At 48.4% G+C, this 20,633-nt stretch overlaps 1 protein-coding gene across 2 annotated transcripts in view; it reads right to left on the reverse strand.

The window, feature by feature from the left end:
- Osbpl10 (oxysterol binding protein like 10) overlaps positions 1 to 20,633 on the reverse strand; it is a 237,531-nt gene that overhangs the window by 17,754 nt on the left and 199,144 nt on the right. For both annotated transcript variants that reach the window (XM_075964247.1, XM_075964246.1), the window contains one exon: positions 5,169 to 5,318. In XM_075964247.1, the coding sequence (XP_075820362.1) occupies positions 5,169 to 5,318 (150 nt within the window). The remainder of the gene's footprint in view (positions 1 to 5,168; positions 5,319 to 20,633) is intronic.

Raw genomic sequence — 20,633 nt, forward strand, 5'->3', positions numbered from 1 at the left:
TGAGCCTACCCAACCGGCCATTCTAGTTGTAGGTTTCAGCAGCTGGAACCCTCAAGGAGGCAAGCCTTGAGAAGTGAAGTAGCCACAGGCCCTCTCCTGTCTCTTTCTCAAGGACACAGGCAGCCACAGAAGTAAGTACAGAGATGGCCTGAGGGTTCCAGGTCTAACTCCACTTGGGGACTCTCTGACTCGGCTCCACCCTCTCCCTCCACAGGACAGCTTTGCAATAAGCAGGCGATTCCAGTGGCTTAGGACTTCTCCACAATGGGCAAGCAATTCTGCTTCTGTGGTGAGAGAACCAGCCGCAGTATTTCCCCTCTAATGATGGCTGGCTTTTGTTTGACTTCAGATTCAGCAGTCAGAACCCAAAGAGCCACAAAGCAATGCCCATTCTCATCTCACTTTCTCCTTTCAATGCAGTCGGGGACCCCAGTCAGATAACGGTGCTACCCACATTTAGGGAACATCTTCTCATCTCAATTATCCCAATCTAAGGACCCCTTCACAGACATCCCATGGTGACGCAAGAGCCTATCATATTGACTGGTATCAACCATCATCCTTGGGATTAGGTTTCACTGCCGCCACCACCAAGCCCAACCTACCAGGTCTGCATCCTGCACTTTCAAATGTTACCACCCTGGCTTTGGCAGAGCTGGGGACTGGGACAACAACGCCTTGAGCTAGAAAGACTGTCTCCTCTCTCACCCTTTGTTGGGGTACCACTGGGATTTGAGAAGACCGCCACCAGGGCTTAGAGCCTGTTCCAGAAGATTCCAGCCAAGACAACAACCTTTTCACTTCAACAGATCTCTGGCCAGCTCTTATTTCCTTCTTTTATACAGCCTTCTGTGGGAAGGAGGCCTCCTCCTCCTTTTCTGGGTGCATTTATAAATAAGTCAGTTCATCAACTGCTTCTTGGGCGGTGGACACCAGAGATACGGAGCCAAGAAGTGCTGAGCACTAATTGGGCTGTCTCCCTCCGACAGAGAATGAGTGATGGCCCGGCTGTTTAGACTGATGGCATCCAAGTGGTCTGGCATGGCGGCTGCAGATTTATCGAGCCATCAGGAAGGACTGCCTTTCCTCCCATTAGCATAATTAAGACAATGAACTACTCTGGAGGAAGTTAAAAATAAATAAATAAAGGAGGCCTGCACTAGGGATTCAGAGGGCAGACAATTCATTACATCGAGGGCTGCACCAATCTAGAAGTGAGGAGCTCCTCTTCAGTTTGGGCCCTTAGAAGTCGGAAATAAACGATCACCAGCCTAGAAGGCAGAGGACAACAGAGACAGCAGGGAGCAGAGTGTGAGTCCCCTCCCGCTACTGGCGAGCATGCCAGACTCCTGGGAAGACGCTACAGACAGACAGGTATATTTTCCCCTCACAGACCCACTAGCAACCTCAGGAACCATCTGCGTGATGCTCCATTTTCAGACTAGAGAAGACCCCCATTGCAAGCCCAGCAAGCAAAGGGGCCTGGGGCCACTCGCCAAGGTTCATCTGGGATTTCGGAAAACAGGGAACTCCACAAAATAAAGGGTGTAAATAAAAGTACTTTTTCCTCCTCAGTGTATGTTCATGTGTGTGCATATGCACATATGTATATGAGTAATGTGTACATGTATGCATGTGGAAGCCAGGGGACCACTTTGGGTATCATTCCTCCAGCATCATCCACCTTGTTTCCTGAGACAGGGTCTTTCACTAGAATTGACCAAGTAAACTAGGTGGCTTGGCCAGCAACACTGGGACCCACCTCTGCCCCCGCAGCACTGGAAATATATATATATATAACACATGTACACATGCTCCCTGCTTCTTTACTTACCCAACATAGCTGGTTGGATTTCCTTAAGGAATGTCCTTCACCCATCTCTCAGTGCCCAGACTACTACAGAAGACATTCATCACAATATTTGGTTGGATGGAAAGAGTTTGAAATCAAATTTTCATTCTCCTTCCAGGTAACCAACTGGGCATTGGGTAAAGGCGATGTTTGCTGTCTTGAGATTAGGCTCCACCTCTGGAAATGCAATCACGAGCTAATAAAATAATAATGCAAGCTTCACAGCTCCAGACAAGAGCCGTACACGCAGTCTCCTGAATGGTCAACTGGTCACCAGATAGCTCCCGCCAGGCCTCGGTGCCCTTTCGTATTTGATCTGAGCAATTTCAGTTTCTCAGTCTGTCCTATCATGCAGGACTCCAGCCTTGAATTTTGCAAGCCATTTTAAAAGCGTGATCAACAATGAGAACGTTTTGCACTGTGACCTGGCACAATAGAACTGACATCCAAGACTCTCACCGTTCTCTGATATCTTCTGTCATAGTTCACATCGCAGAAGCGACGGACTGCCTGACCCACTAAATTGGTTTTATAACCCACTGGCAGGTTGGGACCCACAGTTTGGAAACATCGCGATTTAGATGGCACTTGGGGACCATGCCACCTCCGTGCCCTCGGCATTAACTCAAGCCTCATCTCAGAGTCTTATCCTTGTAATCACCAAGGCTAGGCAGCCATTTTAAAAGCCAAGCATTTTCTAGCAGATTTACTCAGCAAGAAGGCTGAAATCAGGGGAGGAACTGAGCAGACCTTACTCACTCGGCAGGAAGGCAGGGATCCACCATGAGCTGCAGAAGAGAGAAATGAGGAACTTTGGGGGCTCAGTGCGGGCCCTGTTTAAAGTGGCACAATCATTCAGGGCATCAGACACACTTGTAGGGATAAGTCCCGCCCCTTAGGGGGCGTGTTCGCCTCGGGCTAATGTCTGCCTATAAATTTGGCGAGCGTGCTCCGAGCTGTCGCTTCTACTTTCCTGGTCTCCGCGGGAACGGTGGTTCTGTAAGTCTATTTCTACATTAAAACTATATATATTTTTACAAACTGCCTGCATTCGTTTACGCCGCTACAGTACTGAACCCAAGGAGAACATTCTAGGGCAACTTTCTGAGCTGGGGAGGTAGTTCAATGGTAGAGTTGTTTGCCTAGCAAACACAAAGCCATAGGTTTGATCCCCATAAACAGCACGAACTGGGAGTATTAACATAAGCCTGTAACCCCAACACTTAGGATGTAGAAATGGGAGCATCAGAAATCCAGAGTTACCCTGGGCTATATGGTGAGCACAACGTCAGGCTGGGCTACAAAAGATCCTAAAACAAAAGAAAAACAAAAAACCTAGAGCCAGGTGTGATGGTGCACACCTATAATCTCAGCACTTGGAAGTCAAGGTCATCCTCAGCTATGTGGCAAGTTCAAGGGTACCCTGTGCTACACAAGACCCAGCCTCAATAAAGAAACTCCCACAGTATTAAAAAAGGAAGGAAGTTTATCCACCTTCGAGCTCCTGTGTCTGCTATCTTCCCCACCATCTCCAAGTGATAGGTCACCAAGCTGTCACCCTCCTCTCCAGAGACTCCTCGAACCACAAAGCTTCCTGTCCACTCTGGCTCTAGCCCAGTCTCTGTGTACTCTCGAAAGTTTCACCAAACACAGACAACACCCGGATGCTCCGCAGGCCATGCCCTCAGGGGACTCTGGCCTCCCTGGCTGGTCTTTACGGTGTAGCCTTACCTCATGGAGGCTACCCCATCTCTCTCTGCTCATTGTTCTTTAGACAAACCACACAGCCCAGCATCACACTGCGGCATTTTATAAAGATAAAAATGGTGACACATTTGCTTGGTGTCCGGCACTGGGCTAAGTCCTCTGCAGGCCCTCTCCAATCCTCACAACCCTTCCAGAGAGGCGCCATGACCAGGGGAACACACAGAGGCCAAACTGTAAAGTCCAGACTCTCCCTCGGTCACCTCTCAGTGTCCCATGACTCCAGGCAACATTCAGCTCTCTTGCAGGACCGCCAGAATACGGTGACTTCTGAGGTGAGGTATCTGCCGCTCTATAAGAATGGTTGGAACACTGGGCTCCCTAGAGCATTCAGGAAGAACCTTGTGTGCCTACAGGGCTTGGAGTCACCGGTAAGGCCACCCACCCCTTACAGACTCGCTGTGAAAGCTAACGGCAGCCTTCAGAAGGCCTCAAGGCTGAGGAGACACAGTGGCTTTGCTCAAGGAGCCATCTTCCTTCTGGGTTGTCTCTCCAGAACTGTGATATCACGATGACCTCTGCAGGCTACTCGAATCTTCCCTAGGACACTGTCATGAAGCTGTCATTCATCCTTAGTCCCTGGAGAGCAAGCGGCAAGCGCACAGTAGCTCCAGGGAAACAAAGGAGACTTTCTATTCTGAATTAAAAGTCACCCCAAAAATGCCCTTCCTGGATGGATGTGGTGGTAATCACCTACAGAGCCACTGCTTTGGAAGCCAGGACAGGAGTGCAGCTTGAGTCTGGGATTTGAGGCCAGCCTGGATAATAGACATAGAAGCCCTATCCCAAAACCAAAGACAGACAGACAGACAGAAAGGGAGAGAGGGAAAGAAAAAGAAAGAATAAAGGCCAAAGTGGTAGCATTCAAATAAAATTCCATTTCTCAGAAGGTGCAGGAGGCAGGCAATCAGAAGTTCAAGGCCAGCCTTGGCTAGAACAGAAATTTGAGGTCATTTCATGGACTGCATGAAATCCCCCCCCCTTCTCTCTCTCTCTCTCTCTCTCTCTCTCTCTCTCCCATGGGGATATGATATGGTGTGACGTATCTCTCTGTGTGTGGTATATACATATGTGTGTGTATGTACCTGTGTATGGTATGAGAAGTATCTTTGTTTTGATATAGATGAGACATGTGTGTGAGGTGTCTATGTGTGTTTCTCTGTGTGCGGATGGTGTGTGAGGTGTGTGTGTGTGTATGTGTGAGGTTGTATGTGAGGTGTCTGTGTGTGGTATCTATGTGTGTATGAGTGTGTTTTATGTGAGGTGTCTGTGTGTGGTATCTATGTGTGTATGAGTGTGTTTGTATGTGAGGTGTCTGTGTGTGGTATCTATGTGTGTATGAGTGTGTGTGTATGTGAGGTGTCTGTGTGTGGTATCCGTCTGTGTGTGTGCATGTGTGTGTATGTGAGGTGTCTTTTCCAGTGGTTCCTAAAATACCTGCACTAGAGGCCAGTGCTAGCTCCTCCCTATTCTGGCTTCCCCACGTCGTTGTAGCGAGAGAAGAGGCAGGAAAGGCCTGAAGATATACAGACCCACAACAGGGCCAGCCTACCTTGGTTAGATCCATGCCCAGCTTGAGTTGGGAGATGAGGTGAAGTATCACACTGCGCTGGTCCTCCATGGCACCCAGCTCTGTCTCCTCCTTATCTTCATTATCGCTTTGTTCTTCTTCGGACAGAACCAGCTCAGGGCCTGAGTTTGGCTGAAATAAAATCATGGGAAATCATCAGCTGGTCCCGCAGAAACACAGTCTGCTTGGATGTTTAACCCACAGGTTTAACGGTGACTACACAAAGCCCGGCTGTCGGGGCCACATCCTTGTAGAGCAGACCTGCTGCAGGCAGGGGCGGAACCTCTTGAGGGCCAAGTCTGAGGCTGCGGGTCACTGCACCTCCCCCATCACATCCCCCGCATCTGCACTTAGGCCTCCTGCAGGAGAGGGGGCTGTCCCTGGCTTAAAAAGTAAACAGACCAGTGTGAATGATTTCATAGACCACACGGCATGGCCACCTTGCAGAAAGCATAGCTGTACATATTGTAGTTACTTTAAATGTACTTTTGTGATTAAAAATTAGTGTGTGCCTGTGTGTGTGTGCGTGTGTGCAGGCATGTGTGTCTGCACACACCACAGTGCAAGTGTGGACATCAGAGGAGAATTTTCAGGAGTCAGTTTTTTCATGTAGGATCTGGGAATAGAACATCGGCTCGTCAGACTTAGAGGCAAATGCCTTTACCCACTGAGCTCTCTCATTGGCCCTTGATATTTTTTTTAATTTTTATTTATTTATTTACTCAGTTTGGTAACTTAATCACAGGGCTGTAGAGTAAATTTTGTAAGATGATGGCATCTCTGTCCCAGTATCAAAAGGCTGGACAGCCCTACCAACACATACAGGACACACATACAACCCCCAGGCTAATCTTACTACTACCAAACACAGCCTTTGAACTTATATAGCCCAGATACTTCATGTATAATATAAAATTTTCAGGGCTTATCAATAAAAGCTGATCCCCCTAGACTCAATTAAATTTGCTTTATTTCTGGAAATTTTTACTCTGAGATAATTTCCACTCAAACCAAAAAGGATAGCTCTATCAACTTAAAGACATGTCAGAACTGGCATGAAGAGACAAAAAAATGGACACTTGGGAATCGTTCTGAAACTTCACAGTGATGGAGGTGCTGGCCTTCAACCCCATTCTCCTGATGCTGACTTTGCCAGCTCAGTCACTGAGTTCCGCTTCTCGTGTGACACAGAAAATGAGCAAGAGAATAGGCAGACTGCACAAAGGGGGATTGAGCAGAGTATTCTCGGGTGTGCGACAGTAAGGACTTCGCTATGTGCCTTCCCTGGCTTTCAGCCAGCCTGTCTCAACAGCCCGCATTTTCATGGCCCCTCCCTAAATACGATAAGCAAACATTCAAGATTTGCATCCAGCTACAAACAATAGCATGGTGAGCTTCTCATAGAGAGAGGCAAGGGTTCAGAGGTATGAGGTAGAAAAAGAAACAGATTGGGTCACATATCCTTGTGAAAACCAATGATTTATTAATCTTATTAGAAGTGTCTTGGCCGGGCGATGGTGGCGCACGCCTTTAATCCCAGCACTCGGGAGGCAGAGGCAGGCGGATCTCTGTGAGTTCGAGACCAGCCTGGTCTACAGAGCTAGTTCCAGGACAGGCTCCAAAGCCACAGAGAAACCCTGTCTCGAAAAACCAAAAAAAAAAAAAAAAAAAAAAAAAAAAGAAGTGTCTTGCATCTAAATACACTCCTAATACACACAGGGTATCAGTGATTAAATGGCTGTGACTATCCAGGCAGACACACATGTATGTGCTGGCTGTCCCCCATCCCTACCCCCATGCTCCAGAGGAACCCCTGGCACTCCTTCCCAGCTGGGCTAACCATTTTCTAATTTCAATTTAAATGGAATTTGCTACTGACAGCCTCCAAATGATCCTTCATCTCCCCTAAATAAGGTGGGGGAGGCTTCAGTGAAGCCCTTGGGGCTCAAGTCCCATAGTGCACCTGTTCTTTGACCTTCTCCTCGTGTATGTTACAGGATATCGCTGGCAAGTTGCTTTATTAGAATATTCAGAAATAAGTGAGGATCCCTCACTCATCCCCTGCTAGCAAAGAATGCTCATGGGGGCAGCGGGAAGAGGGGGCAGCTGGAGGAGAGCTGCCGGGAACTCTCAAGGGGAATTTGGGGTAGATGGGTGGGAATGCAGCCTACAGTCGGGGTCCAAGGCTGCATCCATTTCCCCCAGCTTCACCTATCTGACACCTACTCTCTGGTGTGGTAGCTTGCAACCCAGGCTGTGGCTGAAGGACTCAGGACAGAGAAGGCTGATCTCACAGGGCCGTCCTTCCCATCACTTCCCTCTGGTTTTCCTTCTCTCTCTTCTGGGTTCCAGGCCACTGCCCCATGGGTGCTCTGTTCACTGTGAGCTTGCAATTCCAGCCTGACACTGCTGAAGTCACTTACCCAGGACAAGCAGTTCTCCCAGGGTCAAGGGGACCATGCTACGCCTCTGAAGTGTACAGGGAACAGGCACTTACTGTGCAGAGTCCCCAGGGCAGCTGGAAGGAGAGGAAGGGAACTACTGGTGTCCTGCTTTGGGGGTAAAGTAACTGGGTGGGGAATAAAGATGGTTGTGAAGTTCATGAACCATGTGACACCAGACACTCTCAGAAAGCAGACTGTGAACTAAACACATCGCAGTTCAGCCTGGCAAGCATTTGAGCCAGACCTTACCCAGGCCTGTGCTCTGATCGACCCAAAATTCAAACCCAGATTGTCCCTGCCTTCCAGTAGCCAGGAGGTCTTCCGCAAGATCCCACCTCCTCTGACCAACCCCGTGAACATTGAGAACATAAACATCTCCTCCCACATCAGCTGCACATAGTGGTCCCGGGTGGGATTTGCAGCTACTCAATACACTCACAGGCAAGGGCAGGATAACAGAAGAGCCAGAAGTCCTGGCAGGAAGGGGATCTGGTAGGGGCACGGTGACAGGGGACATCCTCTCACTGGCATAGAGACTTAGCCAACCTTGCCCTGACCTCAAAAAAAATGACCCATCACTATTTGCTGCCTCTCGAAGCTTCTCAGAGCTTGTCCTTAAATAGTAAGACTAGCAGAAATAAGGGACATCATGGGAATAACAGAACGGCTTGGAAACAGGTCTCTCCATCAGCAAGCACATAACCGGTTTTCAACAAAAGAAAATAGAAGGGTGTGACTGCTCACACCTGAAATCCCAATACCTGGGGGGGCTGAGGTAGGAGGATTTTGATGAGTTTAAAACTATCCTGAGCTACAGAGACTCTCGCAAGCGCGCGCGCGCGCACACACACACACACACATCTACCTATACCTCATTTCATTCATTAACATTGACCGTGACTGCCTTAGAGGGCATGTTGGTTCTACCTTTACTGGAACTCAGATCCCTTGTGGGTTGATATTTGGGTCTAAAGGAGACACATGGGGAGCACTGAGCTGGTTAACTGATGATGTGAACACCATCTGTCTGTGTCGACGAAGCATGTGCCGTTCACCGGCACCACTGGGAATGGAGGCTTTGAAGAGCCAGGCTGTGCATGGAGATCAAAGGCTCAGACCCTTCCTCCTGCAGGGCAAGGCGTTGTTGATTCTGCCTCTCCGACAGGGATTTCAAAGATCCTAATAACTAAGCTGACCTTGTATCTTAACTAACAGAGTGCTTACCTAGTCCACTCGGAGCTCCGGGTTCGATCCCAAGCACCACACAAAGCAGGTGTTGTGGTGGCACACGCCTGTAATGCCAACACTTGGGAGGTGGAGGCAGGAGGATCAGGAGTTTAAGGTCATCCTTAGCTACATAGCAATGCTGAGGCCAGCCTAGGCTACATGGGACACTGTTTTAAGGAGAAACAAAATCAAAGATACTGACTTTAAACTCTCACTCGATCGGAGTATGAATCTCCACGGCCAGGTAGAGGGGTTCATCACACGCTGTCATCCCTTTGTGGGGTGACACACGTCTCTCCTGGTGCCCCTGTACACTGATACCTTTGATTTTCACCAACAAAGCCAAGGCAACGAACTCAAGAAGCTCCACCATCTTGAGCAAAAACAGAAGTCAGAAATGGACTCAACACCCAGCAAATGATCATGACTCAACCCAAGGGGAGCTTCAGGTCCCATCCCCCAGGGATTCTCGGAAATGAGCCAACCCAGCCACGAAAGCATACACTGACTTGAAGATGAAATGAAATTAAAATATGTTTTAAAGAAAAATAGGCTTTGGGAAAATGAGTAAAAAAAATAAAAACAAAGATTATGACTCAATATTTCTATGAACAAGCACCTCGAGGCACATGGTGTTAACAGATATCACTGTGACTTGTGCCTGTTAGAAATGTGGGGAGCAAGGTGAAGATCTGATGGGTGACGGAAGGTTAAGCAGACAGTCTTGGGTTTGGGGACATTCCCTGGTAGTCTATCAGTACCCACAGCGCTCCTGAGCTGGAAGTAGGAGAATCAGAAGTTCAAGGTCAGTCTCAGCTACACGGCGAATTTATGCCAGCCTGGAATACATGAATCCCTGTACAAAATGGGGAGAGGTGCTAGAGAGACAGCTCAGTGACATAGCAAGCTGGGCATAACCTATCATATGCCTGTAATGCCAGCACCGAGGAGGGCAGGAACAAGAGGGTCTCTAAGGCTCGCTGGCTAGTCTAGCCGAGAGAGACGAGCTTCAGGCTCAGGGAGAGACCCTGAGTCAAAGAAATAGTAGGGTGGAGGGTAACAAAGGAAGATATCTGATGCCTTCCTCTGGCCTCTAAACACCCACACACATTCACATTCACATACATACACACACACGCAACACACATACACACATAATACAAGACATACACATTCACACACACCATGACACACAACACATACATACACAACACACATACACACAACACACACATACATTTACATATACCATGACACACACATATACACACACACCTGTGCCTGAGCAGTTCTTTTGGAGGAGAACCCACATATTCCTGGAGCTTTCATAATCTATACCTTTTGGCCCCAAAGGATCAACGGTGGGCCCATGTAAGAGATGACTCCTAGCTGGGAATGGCCCAACTGAAGGCAGCTGAAACATCTGTGAATATGGCCTGCCCACTACTTCCCACCAGGGAGAGGGAAGCCGGCTCATGAGACTCCTCCCATCGGAAGCCAAAGCTGGAAGAACACCAAGGCTTGTGCTGGGCTCATGGCCTCAAGGCTCCGCTAAGAACACACCATCTCCGAATTCTAACAAACCTCCATTCTCAACACAAATGCAAATGCAAATTTCAAGCAAGCGATTCCAATATGTCTTATTCAACACAGAGATGTAACTGAAATACAGTTTGGGGGCAGTTCCAGGAAAACTCACCAAACAGACGTTACTTCTCCAGAGTAGGTATCCCTTGCCCACCCCCCAGCCCCAGTCATGTTACCACACGGAGGAGTTTCCTAGGGTTGTCCCTTCCTTGGATCATGTTTGCTTAGCAATTTTGCCTTCTCCCATAACAAGACCTGGCCCTCAGTGATGGGGTCTGTGCCAGGAATTTGAATGGACTCTGTTATCTCTAGACATGTTTAGTAGCCTAATGCCTTAGCCCCAGGGATTCAGTTTGAGACACTATGGGAGAGGACTATCTGGTTTAGCCCCCAACTTTTAAGGGTGCTGTCTGACAGGGTAGCTAAGCATATCAAAGACCTTTATCAGCCTGGATTAGCCTCAAACTCTCTACATAGCTTAAGATGACCTTCTGCCCTTCCCATCTCTACCTCCTGAGCACGGGGGTGACAGCTGTGTGGGACTACACCCCGCCATGTTTCAGTGGTAGGTTGTTACTGTTGATCATATCTGCAGAGTCCATCAAATCAAGGACTTCATACTTTCATAATTCACCATTTTCTATTCAGACTGGATTTAGCCAAATTCCCACAGACATTGCACAATCCTCCCGCGTACCCAGTGTACCCTCACATAGGCAACATCTCCCATCCCAAGAACCCCCACATAAGTGCCAAGTGTCACAAAAAAACTGGCACAGCGGCATAGAAAGGCGAATGCCAGTCCCATCCCAGGTCATGCAAGATCTGCCCACAGCCCAGCAAACACCACCGGGTCCCTTGTCCACCATTCCCCAACCAGTCACTTCTATCCCGTGAAGACCAGGATCAGGGCATTCACCAGCTCATGCTTGACAAAACTGTCTCCCCTGAGGACACAGGGTCACAAAGGTTTGTCCTATAAAAGCAAAAACAGTTGCTCCCGGTGACCTACTGTCCTTTCCACGCTTAGCACAGGCGAGAGTTCTCTTCTGGAAGGGGCTCTTTGGCGCTTGAGTCTAGTTCCCCATAAGTAGGCCATGGTTTGCAGGCAGAGAGGCTTCCTGTGGAGCAGAAGGATGCCGCTGTGGGCAGGACCATGCCACAGGCAGATGTCCACACTTCTTCAGTTGGGCCTGACTCAGCTGTGGTCCTTTGGCCCTGATGCAGGGCAGCAGTTGAAGGTTCCTGCGCATGTACAGTTCTCAGCGTGGAGTCTCTTCCAGACCCAGATGATCCACTTGCCTCAGCAGGCACCACCATAAGGAGGGGCTCTTATTTTGCCATGTGGAGGTAGGTTCAATGACGGTGCTGCAGCAGTAGGGACCCAGATGGAGAAGCTGGGCTCTTGTGCTGGGTGGGTCCGAGGACAGCGTGTCCACACAGCAGGCTGGTCCCCACTGCCATTCTGGAGGTGCTGATTTGGCTGCTGCTGACGTCACAATCGCGCTGCTGCCTCGCAGGGGCTGAGCTGGCTTTCTTGGGCTAACCACACATACACACACATTTACCACACTTGGCTCGCATAGACTGGAAGGAGAGGTGCTCTTCCCAAGCAAAGGGGCCGACCTGCAGAAAGGTTAATTTTCAATAAAACACACCCTGGAAGGCAGAAGATGGCACTCCTGGGGAGGGAGTGTGCAGAGGGGGTGGCGGACAGACGACACTTGTCATCAGCCAACATAACCAGGGACAATTATACTAGGAGAAATCAGCTGTCACTTTAAAAAAAAACCATGGGTGGGGATATTCATAAGAACCAGAAGCGTTTTGTCCCATTTCATGGCTTCTCGGAAACTGGAGTCCAGCCATTTTTAAGTGAAAAGGGAACAGGAAAGAATCAAGAAGGAATGAAGAGAACCAACGAAAGAGAAAGGCCACAACAGCAACGGGAGCGGAGGCCAGTGACCCAAAGCGGAGGGAACAGTGGCAGCTAGCATGCAGGAGGCAGAGGCTGCAAGGCAAACAGGATGGGTCTTTAGCATTGGTAGCCCCAGGAGAGGAGGGCTTCCAAGCACCAAGTGCTGCACAGGGTTTCCCAACATTACTTCAAGGAGCAAAGGGCACATCCTTCCCAAGCAGAGCCAGCCCTGGACTGGTATTGAGTCTTTTAACCTTGTTACCTTTCACACGGCATTTTATTTTAAAGAGTAAAGTCTTTCTCTCCTCTCTCTCTCTCTCTCTCTCTCTCTCTCTCTCTCTCTCTCTGTGTGTGTGTGTGTGTGTGTAGTTTACATGTACAAGCATGAACTTCGGCACTCATACATCAACACTGTAGATTGAGCCTAGAGAGCCTTGTGCATGCTAGGGAAGCACTTTGCCACTGAACTAATACCCAATCCTTTTTCTTCTTTTTCTTTCTTCCTTCCTTCCTTCCTTCCTTCCTTCCTTCCTTCCTTCCTTCCTTTCTTTCTTTCTTTCTAATTTACTTACTTATTTATTTTGAGGTTGGAAATGTGACTTAGTGATAGGGTAAATTCAGAAGGCCCTGAATTCAATCCTAAACACACACACACACACCTTCTGTGGTTTCCTACGGCCAAAGAAAAATGTCCACTCAGCCCAACATTTCAAGGTTGACAGTTTAACACAGGGTACCTACCCTGTCTCAGCTCCTCACCCAAACTTCCTCTTGCCCAACCTGACCACGGAATAGGAAAGGCTCTCCAGCCTCAATTCCACATTAATCCATTTAAAAATTGAGAATGAAATCTGAAGGGACAAAATGCAGCTGCATTATACAGAAATGTTGTCATTATTCCCTAAAAGCACAGTTTAACACTATTAGCAGGGCATTGACACTGTATTAGATATTAAAAATAATTCTGAGAGGGATAGAAAGATAATTAAGAAGTTAAGAACATCTACTACTCTTTCAGAGTATGCAGGTTTGATTCCCGGCACCCACTATGACTATCAACCACCTGTATCTCCCGTTCTATGGGACCCAACACCCTCTCTGGTCTCCACAATCACTACTTATGGTACACAGACATGCAGGCAAGACACCCATACACATAAAATACAAACAAATAGAAATTAATTTCCAAACAAAACTAGTAAGTGATTCTGAGGTGGTAAAATAGATGGGATGGAGCGTGATGTACTTGTGTCAAGATTAGGATATTTTACATAAGACACTAAAGCATCCACGGATTCCAGTGTCTACAAGAGTTTGGGATCCATCCCCAGGGATACTGAGAAAGAGCCGCATTGATCTGTCATGCTAGTTTATAGACTCTCATGATCTAGTGCAGCAGCGATTAGCAGTTAAAAGAACGCTAGACAAAGGCTGGTGGTGTCGTTTAAGAGATGGCCATTTGCTGAGCACATGCAAGGCTCAGCATGGAACTGTGGAGATGGCTCAGCCAGTAAGAGCTTGCCACATGAGCATGAGGACCTGAGTTCAGATCCCTGGAACCCATGAAAAAGCTGGGCATGGCTTTTTCTCACACAACCCACATATCCCCAACACCTCCCCACAGAGGCCTCACATACATTTGAGCTGGCATGCCCATATAACATACACATACACACACACACACATGAGTGCACACACACTGCACATGCGCACACGAGTGCACACATGCACACTCGCACATGAGTGTACACACACATGCACACACGAGTGTACACTTGCACACACATGAACACAGGTGCGTGCATACACAAGTAAATAAGGGCCAGCAGGATGCCTCCCCCATAAAGGTGCCCACTGCCAAGTCTGACAACATGAGTCCAATCCACAGAACCCACACGATGGAAGGAGAGACTCCCAGAGCTGTCCCCTGACCTCCGCACACATGCCATGTGCCCTTCTGTTCTCTCACACAAAATAAGTAAAATGCAATAAAAGTGCTTTTGAAAATCAATTCAGTTCCACGGTGGCATGAACCACATTTTAAGGACTCAGTAGCCACAGGCAGCCAGTGGTTCTCAACCTCCCTACTGCTGCGACCCTTTAATACAGTTCCTCATGTTGTGGTGACCCCAGCCATAAAATCATTTTCATCACTACTTCATAATTGTAATTTTGCTATTGTTATGAATTGTAATGTAAATAGCTGTTTTCCAAAGGACTCAGGCAACCCCTGTGAAAGGGCCATCCACCCCCAAAGGGGTCGTGACCCACAGGTTGAGAACCACTGCTTTAGAACAAATGTCTACCATGCCAGTGAATCTACTGACAGTTTTAAAGTCCCCCGACCCATTTCCACCACATGTTTCTCTGCCAAACCAGCAGCCTCATGGTGATGTCACTCTGACAACCCAGGCAAGAGCAGCTGTTCTACCTCAGAAACCCCACAGGCGAGCTAGCTGAGGGCACCTCGCTTGGGATGCCACCACACCCAGATCAACAGTCTTAACCTCCTGCCTGCAAAGGGTTTACAGGGAATGCATGGCTGTGAAATTTAAATCCCAAACACAAATGGCTATCTTACAAATTCCCCTACCTGAGAAAGAAGCAGGGAGGTAGCAGTTCGGGTCATGAAATCTAACCAAAAGGAAACAGGGCCTAAAAATTCACACAGGAACTCTAGCACTTAGGACTGGCTCTGTGGTAACCCCAAGCCCGGGGAATACAGTGCTGGCTTTCTTCAGCCACAGCCCAAAGGAGCGTTGCCCTCCGCCTCATGCTAGGCAATGGATTCTTTCCAGTCCTGCCCACAGGACAGGCCTATCTAGTAAGCACTAGAGACTGGGGTTAAAAGCTGGACATGTGATTCTTTCAGAATCCACACTCGTGCTAACCGCTGAATCGCCTGGCTTCTCCCACAAATCCTGCAGCTAAGGGCCTGAAAGCTAAAATGGGTGGGGCCGGGAGTGAGTGGGCAGGATGCTAAGCAGAGGACTGGAGAGACAGCAGAAGCTTCTCCCTGTCACGTGAGAAACAATCAGTGGCCTGCTGCGTCAGAGCCACGAGGATGTGACAGGGTAAGGTCAAGCTGGGCGTGATGATCTGATCTGGAAGCTCAGCACTCAGGAAGTAGAGGAGGGAGGCTGAGGAGCGCAAGTTCATCCTCAGCTACCCCGGGCCATAGATGAGAGACGGGGGGGGGGGGGGAGGGAGGGAGGGAGGAGGGAGAAAAGGAAGGGAGGAAGGACAGACAGACAGAAGGAGGAAGCACTAAGCCAGGGTCCACTCTATTTGCAAAATCAGGACATCTAGAGCTGGAGCACAGAGCGCAGTGTTTGTTCTGAGTTTTTATTCTTCTAAGTACCATTATCTGCTCTGTGCTGTGGACAGATCGCAGCACACAGTTCTGTGTGTTCTGACAAATGTCAGCACTTTATATGTAGATTCGTGTCATTGATACGAGTGATACTGACATCTCTGTGCAACCTCGAACTTTTCACCTTGCAGAACCACCTCCAGGCTCAGCGTAGATCATCCCCGCCCCACCCTTGCCTTGCAGGGAACTCTGGTTCCAGGGTCACGGGGCTGGAGATGCTGCAGAGAAAGGCAGCAGGCTCCCATCCTGGTCCCTGGTAAGGGTGTGACAGAGGTGACAGTCCAAACCCAGTCCCGAGTGCTCGCAAGTCAGTAAACTGTTTTCTCAACATGAGACCATGTTCTATAAATTTCACTTGACCCCAAAGCAGATGCATAAAACAACCTTACTGGACAAGGGAGACTTGGCTGTGTTTCCAGCCATGGCACTCCAGGTGGCCAATCAGGTCATCTCATCCATGCATTGCGATCCTTTCGGCCTTCCACCTGGAAATTCCCACCAGACCTTCCCAGTGCAAAGTGAGGAAGGGTGCAAGGAAAACACCAACAGTCATACAAAACAGTTATGATTTATAAGTTGTTAGAAGCAAGAGGCACTCACTGTTCTCCAGGCCAGCGGGACCAGTATCCTGAATAAGGACACCAGAAAGGCTCCTTAGAAACCCTTGGCTGACAGCGTTCTCCCCAACCACATAGCAGGCACAGTCACTGTCACCAGGGAGGACTACAGAATGCGTGCTCATCGGCAGCCCAGCCTCAGGGGGACAAAATCAGATAAATGTACCCCTACCTGCTTCAAGAGGTGGGCTCTCCAAATGCCGTCCCCTGCCTCCTGCCTAGCCCAGGACTACACACCGCAGGCAGAGGGAGGAATGTTCTGCAGAGGGCGACTCTGCATTTCGTAAAGACTGCCCTGCTGTACTAGAGCTGTTCAAATGGCTCTGCTTTCTCTCCTTCTTCCTCTCCCCATCCTCCTTCTCCCCTTCTCGTCCATTCTCCCTTGACAAAGGGTCTTTCTATGTAGCCCAGGCTGGTCTGGAACTTACTGTGTAGCCCAAACTGGCATTAAACTTTTGGCCATCGTCCTGCTCCAATTTTTCATCTAGATTTCCAGAAACATGAACAGACCAAGGAAGCACTGTGGAGAAAATAAGCTCCGGTGGTGTGTGCGTGCGTGCGCATGCGTGTGTACACACACACACACACACACACACACGTAGGTGCTCACACGTGTACACATGGAGGCCAGAAGCAGATGCCAAGTACCTTACTCTCTACCTTATTTTTTGAGGCAGTGTCTCCCAAGCTAAACTGAAAGCTTATCGTTTTACACAGACCAGATGCCCAGAGGACCCCCTCCCCGCAGCCCCCAATTCTCCCTGCCCCTGACTTCCCAGGACTAGGGTTACAGGCACTTGCTGCCACCCTGAGCTTTTTGAGTGGGTGCTGAGGCTCTCACCTTGGGTCTGCATGCTTGTGCAACAAGCATTTTGCCCACTGAGCCATCCCCACAGTTCCCTTGCTCCAGCGTTTTGCAAAAAAAAGAAACCTTAAACAAAAGGCCCTGGCTCCTAACTCCAGAGCAAGGAAACACCAGGAATGGCCAGGACAGCGCCAATCTCTAAGTCTCAGTCAGGACAGCTGGGCTCAAAAGGCGGGCACTTTCTCTGCTGTTCCATTTGCATTATTTGTGTATAGCTTTCCAGGCCCCGGTGATGAAGACATTCAGAAGGCTTCTCTGCCCTTTGATTCAAATGTAAATTGAACAAAGGATGCAGGAGAATAATCGCTGTGATTCATATTTTTTTCATGCTACCTCAATGCCATAAAGTGCAAATGAGGTCGACTCTGGCCTCTGCTTTAAAAACTGTCACATGCCCCTGCTCAGCTTTGTGCAGCTCTCAAATGCTTTTCTCGGTGAAAATCTCAGGGGGGGATCTGTGAGAGAGCTCTACCTATCACCAATAACCACAGCAAAACACAGCGACAATGTTAACGATCAAAGAGTGCAATTAACACCCTTGGCTCAGGAGGCAGGCTCAGGAATTTAAGGTCTAACGTAATCCAGGAGCTGGAGAGATGCCTCGGTGGTTAAGACCATGGACTGCTCTTGCAAAGGACCCACGTTATGTTCCCAGAGTCCACGCCCCAAAGCTCACAACCACCCGTATCTCCGACTCCAGGAGACCTGCCACCCTCACACAGGACCTAATACTTCGTTTGAAGCGGACGTCTAACAGCTGTTTTTGTTTCAGCATCCATAACTCAATGACTTCTTTCAAAAAGCCCAACTTTCACGTTAAGGATCACTTTTCAGAAATTCTATCTTCCTAGAGGCTTGGAGAGCTAGCTCAGCAGGTGAACAGTCTACAGTGCGGTCATGAGGGCCAGAGCTGAGGACCCCAACCTACATAAAAAGCCATATGTGATGGTATACACTTGCAATTGCAACACTGGGGAGGCAGAGACAGGAGGGTCCCTGGGGCCTCACTAGCAGGACAGCCTATGTGGTGAGTTCCAGGTTGGGGAGAAACGAGAAAACCTGACCCCCTTCAAAACACACACACACACACACTCACACTCACACACACTCACACACCACTACCACTACCACCACCAACAATAAAACAAGCAAAAACCCAGGTGGGTAGCACCTGAGGAAGAACATCCAAATTTTCTCTCTCTCTCCTTTCCCTCTCTCTCCCTTCCCACCTCAACAGTAGTGAGAAACTACTATCTGTTTAATCTAACAAATTACATAAAACTTCATTAAAAACTAACATTAGGCCCTGAATGAAAGTTTAAGGTCCAAGCCAGAACCTCTGTAAATATTGTCTACCTGCTCCTGAGCAAGGAGTGAGAAGACAGGGCAAGCCACATGACTCTCTTAGTGGGGGATAGAGAGAGCCTGGCCTGAGGGTCTCGGCGTAGTCCCGTTGCTGCCGTACCTCCTCCCAGAACAGCCACCACGCAAACCTGCCCAGGCTTCCTGCTCCTAGAAGGAGACACATAATCTCTAAAGCTTAACTTGAAGTTAAATCAAGTTATAGAAGGCTGCAAGGAGACCTGGCTTTCAAGGCCACCATTCTTGGGACTGTCACACAAAAATCAGTTCAGAGGTGACCTGAACCCTCACAGTCACTGCTTCCTTATGAACAAGCAAACCCTAATTGCAGAGATCATACTGGTCTGCCCAACACAAACCTCCGACTTGCTTATGGAAATGATTACTAGGAGCAAAGAGAATGCCAGTTAGGGAAAGCACTTGCCATGCAAACCTGCCCACCTGAGTTCCATCCCTGGAATCCACGAAGCACTGAGGAAAAAGATCCCGCCCCACCCCGCCCCCCAGTTGTCCTCTGATCACTACATGTGTGCCATGCACACACATACAACACATACCCATGGTAATAATAAATTAGATTTTTAAACAGGAAAAAAAGTGGGGGGGGGGGCGTGTGAAGAGATGGATTAGCAGTTAGGAGCACCAGCTCTTCCAGAGGACCTGGGTTCAATTCCAAGCTCGACAAGGCAGCTCACACCTGTCTGTAACTCCAGTTGAGGGGACATAATGTCCTCTTACTCTGGCCTCCCTAGCAGCGGGCATACAATGGTACATGGACATAAAAGCATATGAAACACAAATACACATAATAAAACATTTTCTTAAAATTTTGGGTGCATCGGTGTTCTGCCTGCATAGTGTCAGGTCCTCTGGAAATGGATTTCCAGACAATTATGAGTTGCCATGTATTGAGCCATCTTGCTATACCAATAAAATAATTTTTTAACAAATTAAAAGGAGTCTTAGAAAATATCAACCAGAATTATAATAGACAACCAGAAGAATAATAGACAACCCAAAGGGAAAGAGTATAAAGACAAGGCCCGCAGCTGTTGCTACGTGAGGGTTCGATCCCCAGTACTGCCAAATGATAAATAAATATATATTAAAATGCTAAAAACCAAAGTCGAATGGCTAATAAATGTGTGAACGTAGGCTTAAAGATTCATTCATAATTATAAAAGTATAAAAACCAAAATACTGCTTCCCTCCCCAAAAGACAATAACAAAGGTAAGTTGGTTTTTTATAAGTTGTTTGTCAGATTTTTGTTTTGAGAGAGGGTCTTGATTTGTAACCCAGGCTGGCCTCAGATTCCCAGAAATCCTCCTGCCTCAGCCTCCCAGAAGCTTGAATCACCAGGCCCGGCTTTGATACTTGTTCTCTGGTGGCAAAGGGTGAAGGTGCTGGAGCCCTTGCCCAGTGCTGGGGAGACCCATTTCACCTCAGGACCACCCAGTATTTATCAAATTCCTGTGCATTGCCTGGGGTTCACCTATGCTCCGCTGTGAGAAAGTGTCTTGTGGAAGGAAGGGTGTCGTGAGAGCGCAAAGTCCGTGCAGAGCACGGCTTATGTCAGGGAAAGACTGATCACCTCAATTCTTCTGTCTCAGGAAGCTAATGGCCAACAGAGGCTTTTCAGCTGTGCAGATGACCACAGACAACATAAGGTCATGGCGAGACAGCTAGCACCCACGGTTAAGTTAAAAGGCTGAGAAGGATAGGAAAGCTAGGCATGGTGGTGCATGCCTTTAATCTCTGCTCATGGGAGGCAGAAGCAAGCGGATCTCCATAGTTCATAGGTGGGCCAACCTGGTCTACATAGGGAGTTCCAGGCCAGCCAGGGCAACATAGTAAGACTTTGTCAAAATTAAAAAATATAATTTTAGATTAAGAAGCCACACGACCTTATCTAGAGGTTGAAAGGTTTTAAAAGGAATAGAGGTTAGCATTGAGTTTCCCGTTTAATCTCCCAGGAGAATCACACAGCAGCCTCTTCGAGGGGTGATATCAGAAAGAAGGGTCACAAGAGTGGGTTTTCACTCCTGACTCTCTA

Source organism: Microtus pennsylvanicus, chromosome 3, assembly GCF_037038515.1.
Source record: "Microtus pennsylvanicus isolate mMicPen1 chromosome 3, mMicPen1.hap1, whole genome shotgun sequence".
Classification (NCBI taxonomy): domain Eukaryota; kingdom Metazoa; phylum Chordata; class Mammalia; order Rodentia; family Cricetidae; genus Microtus; species Microtus pennsylvanicus.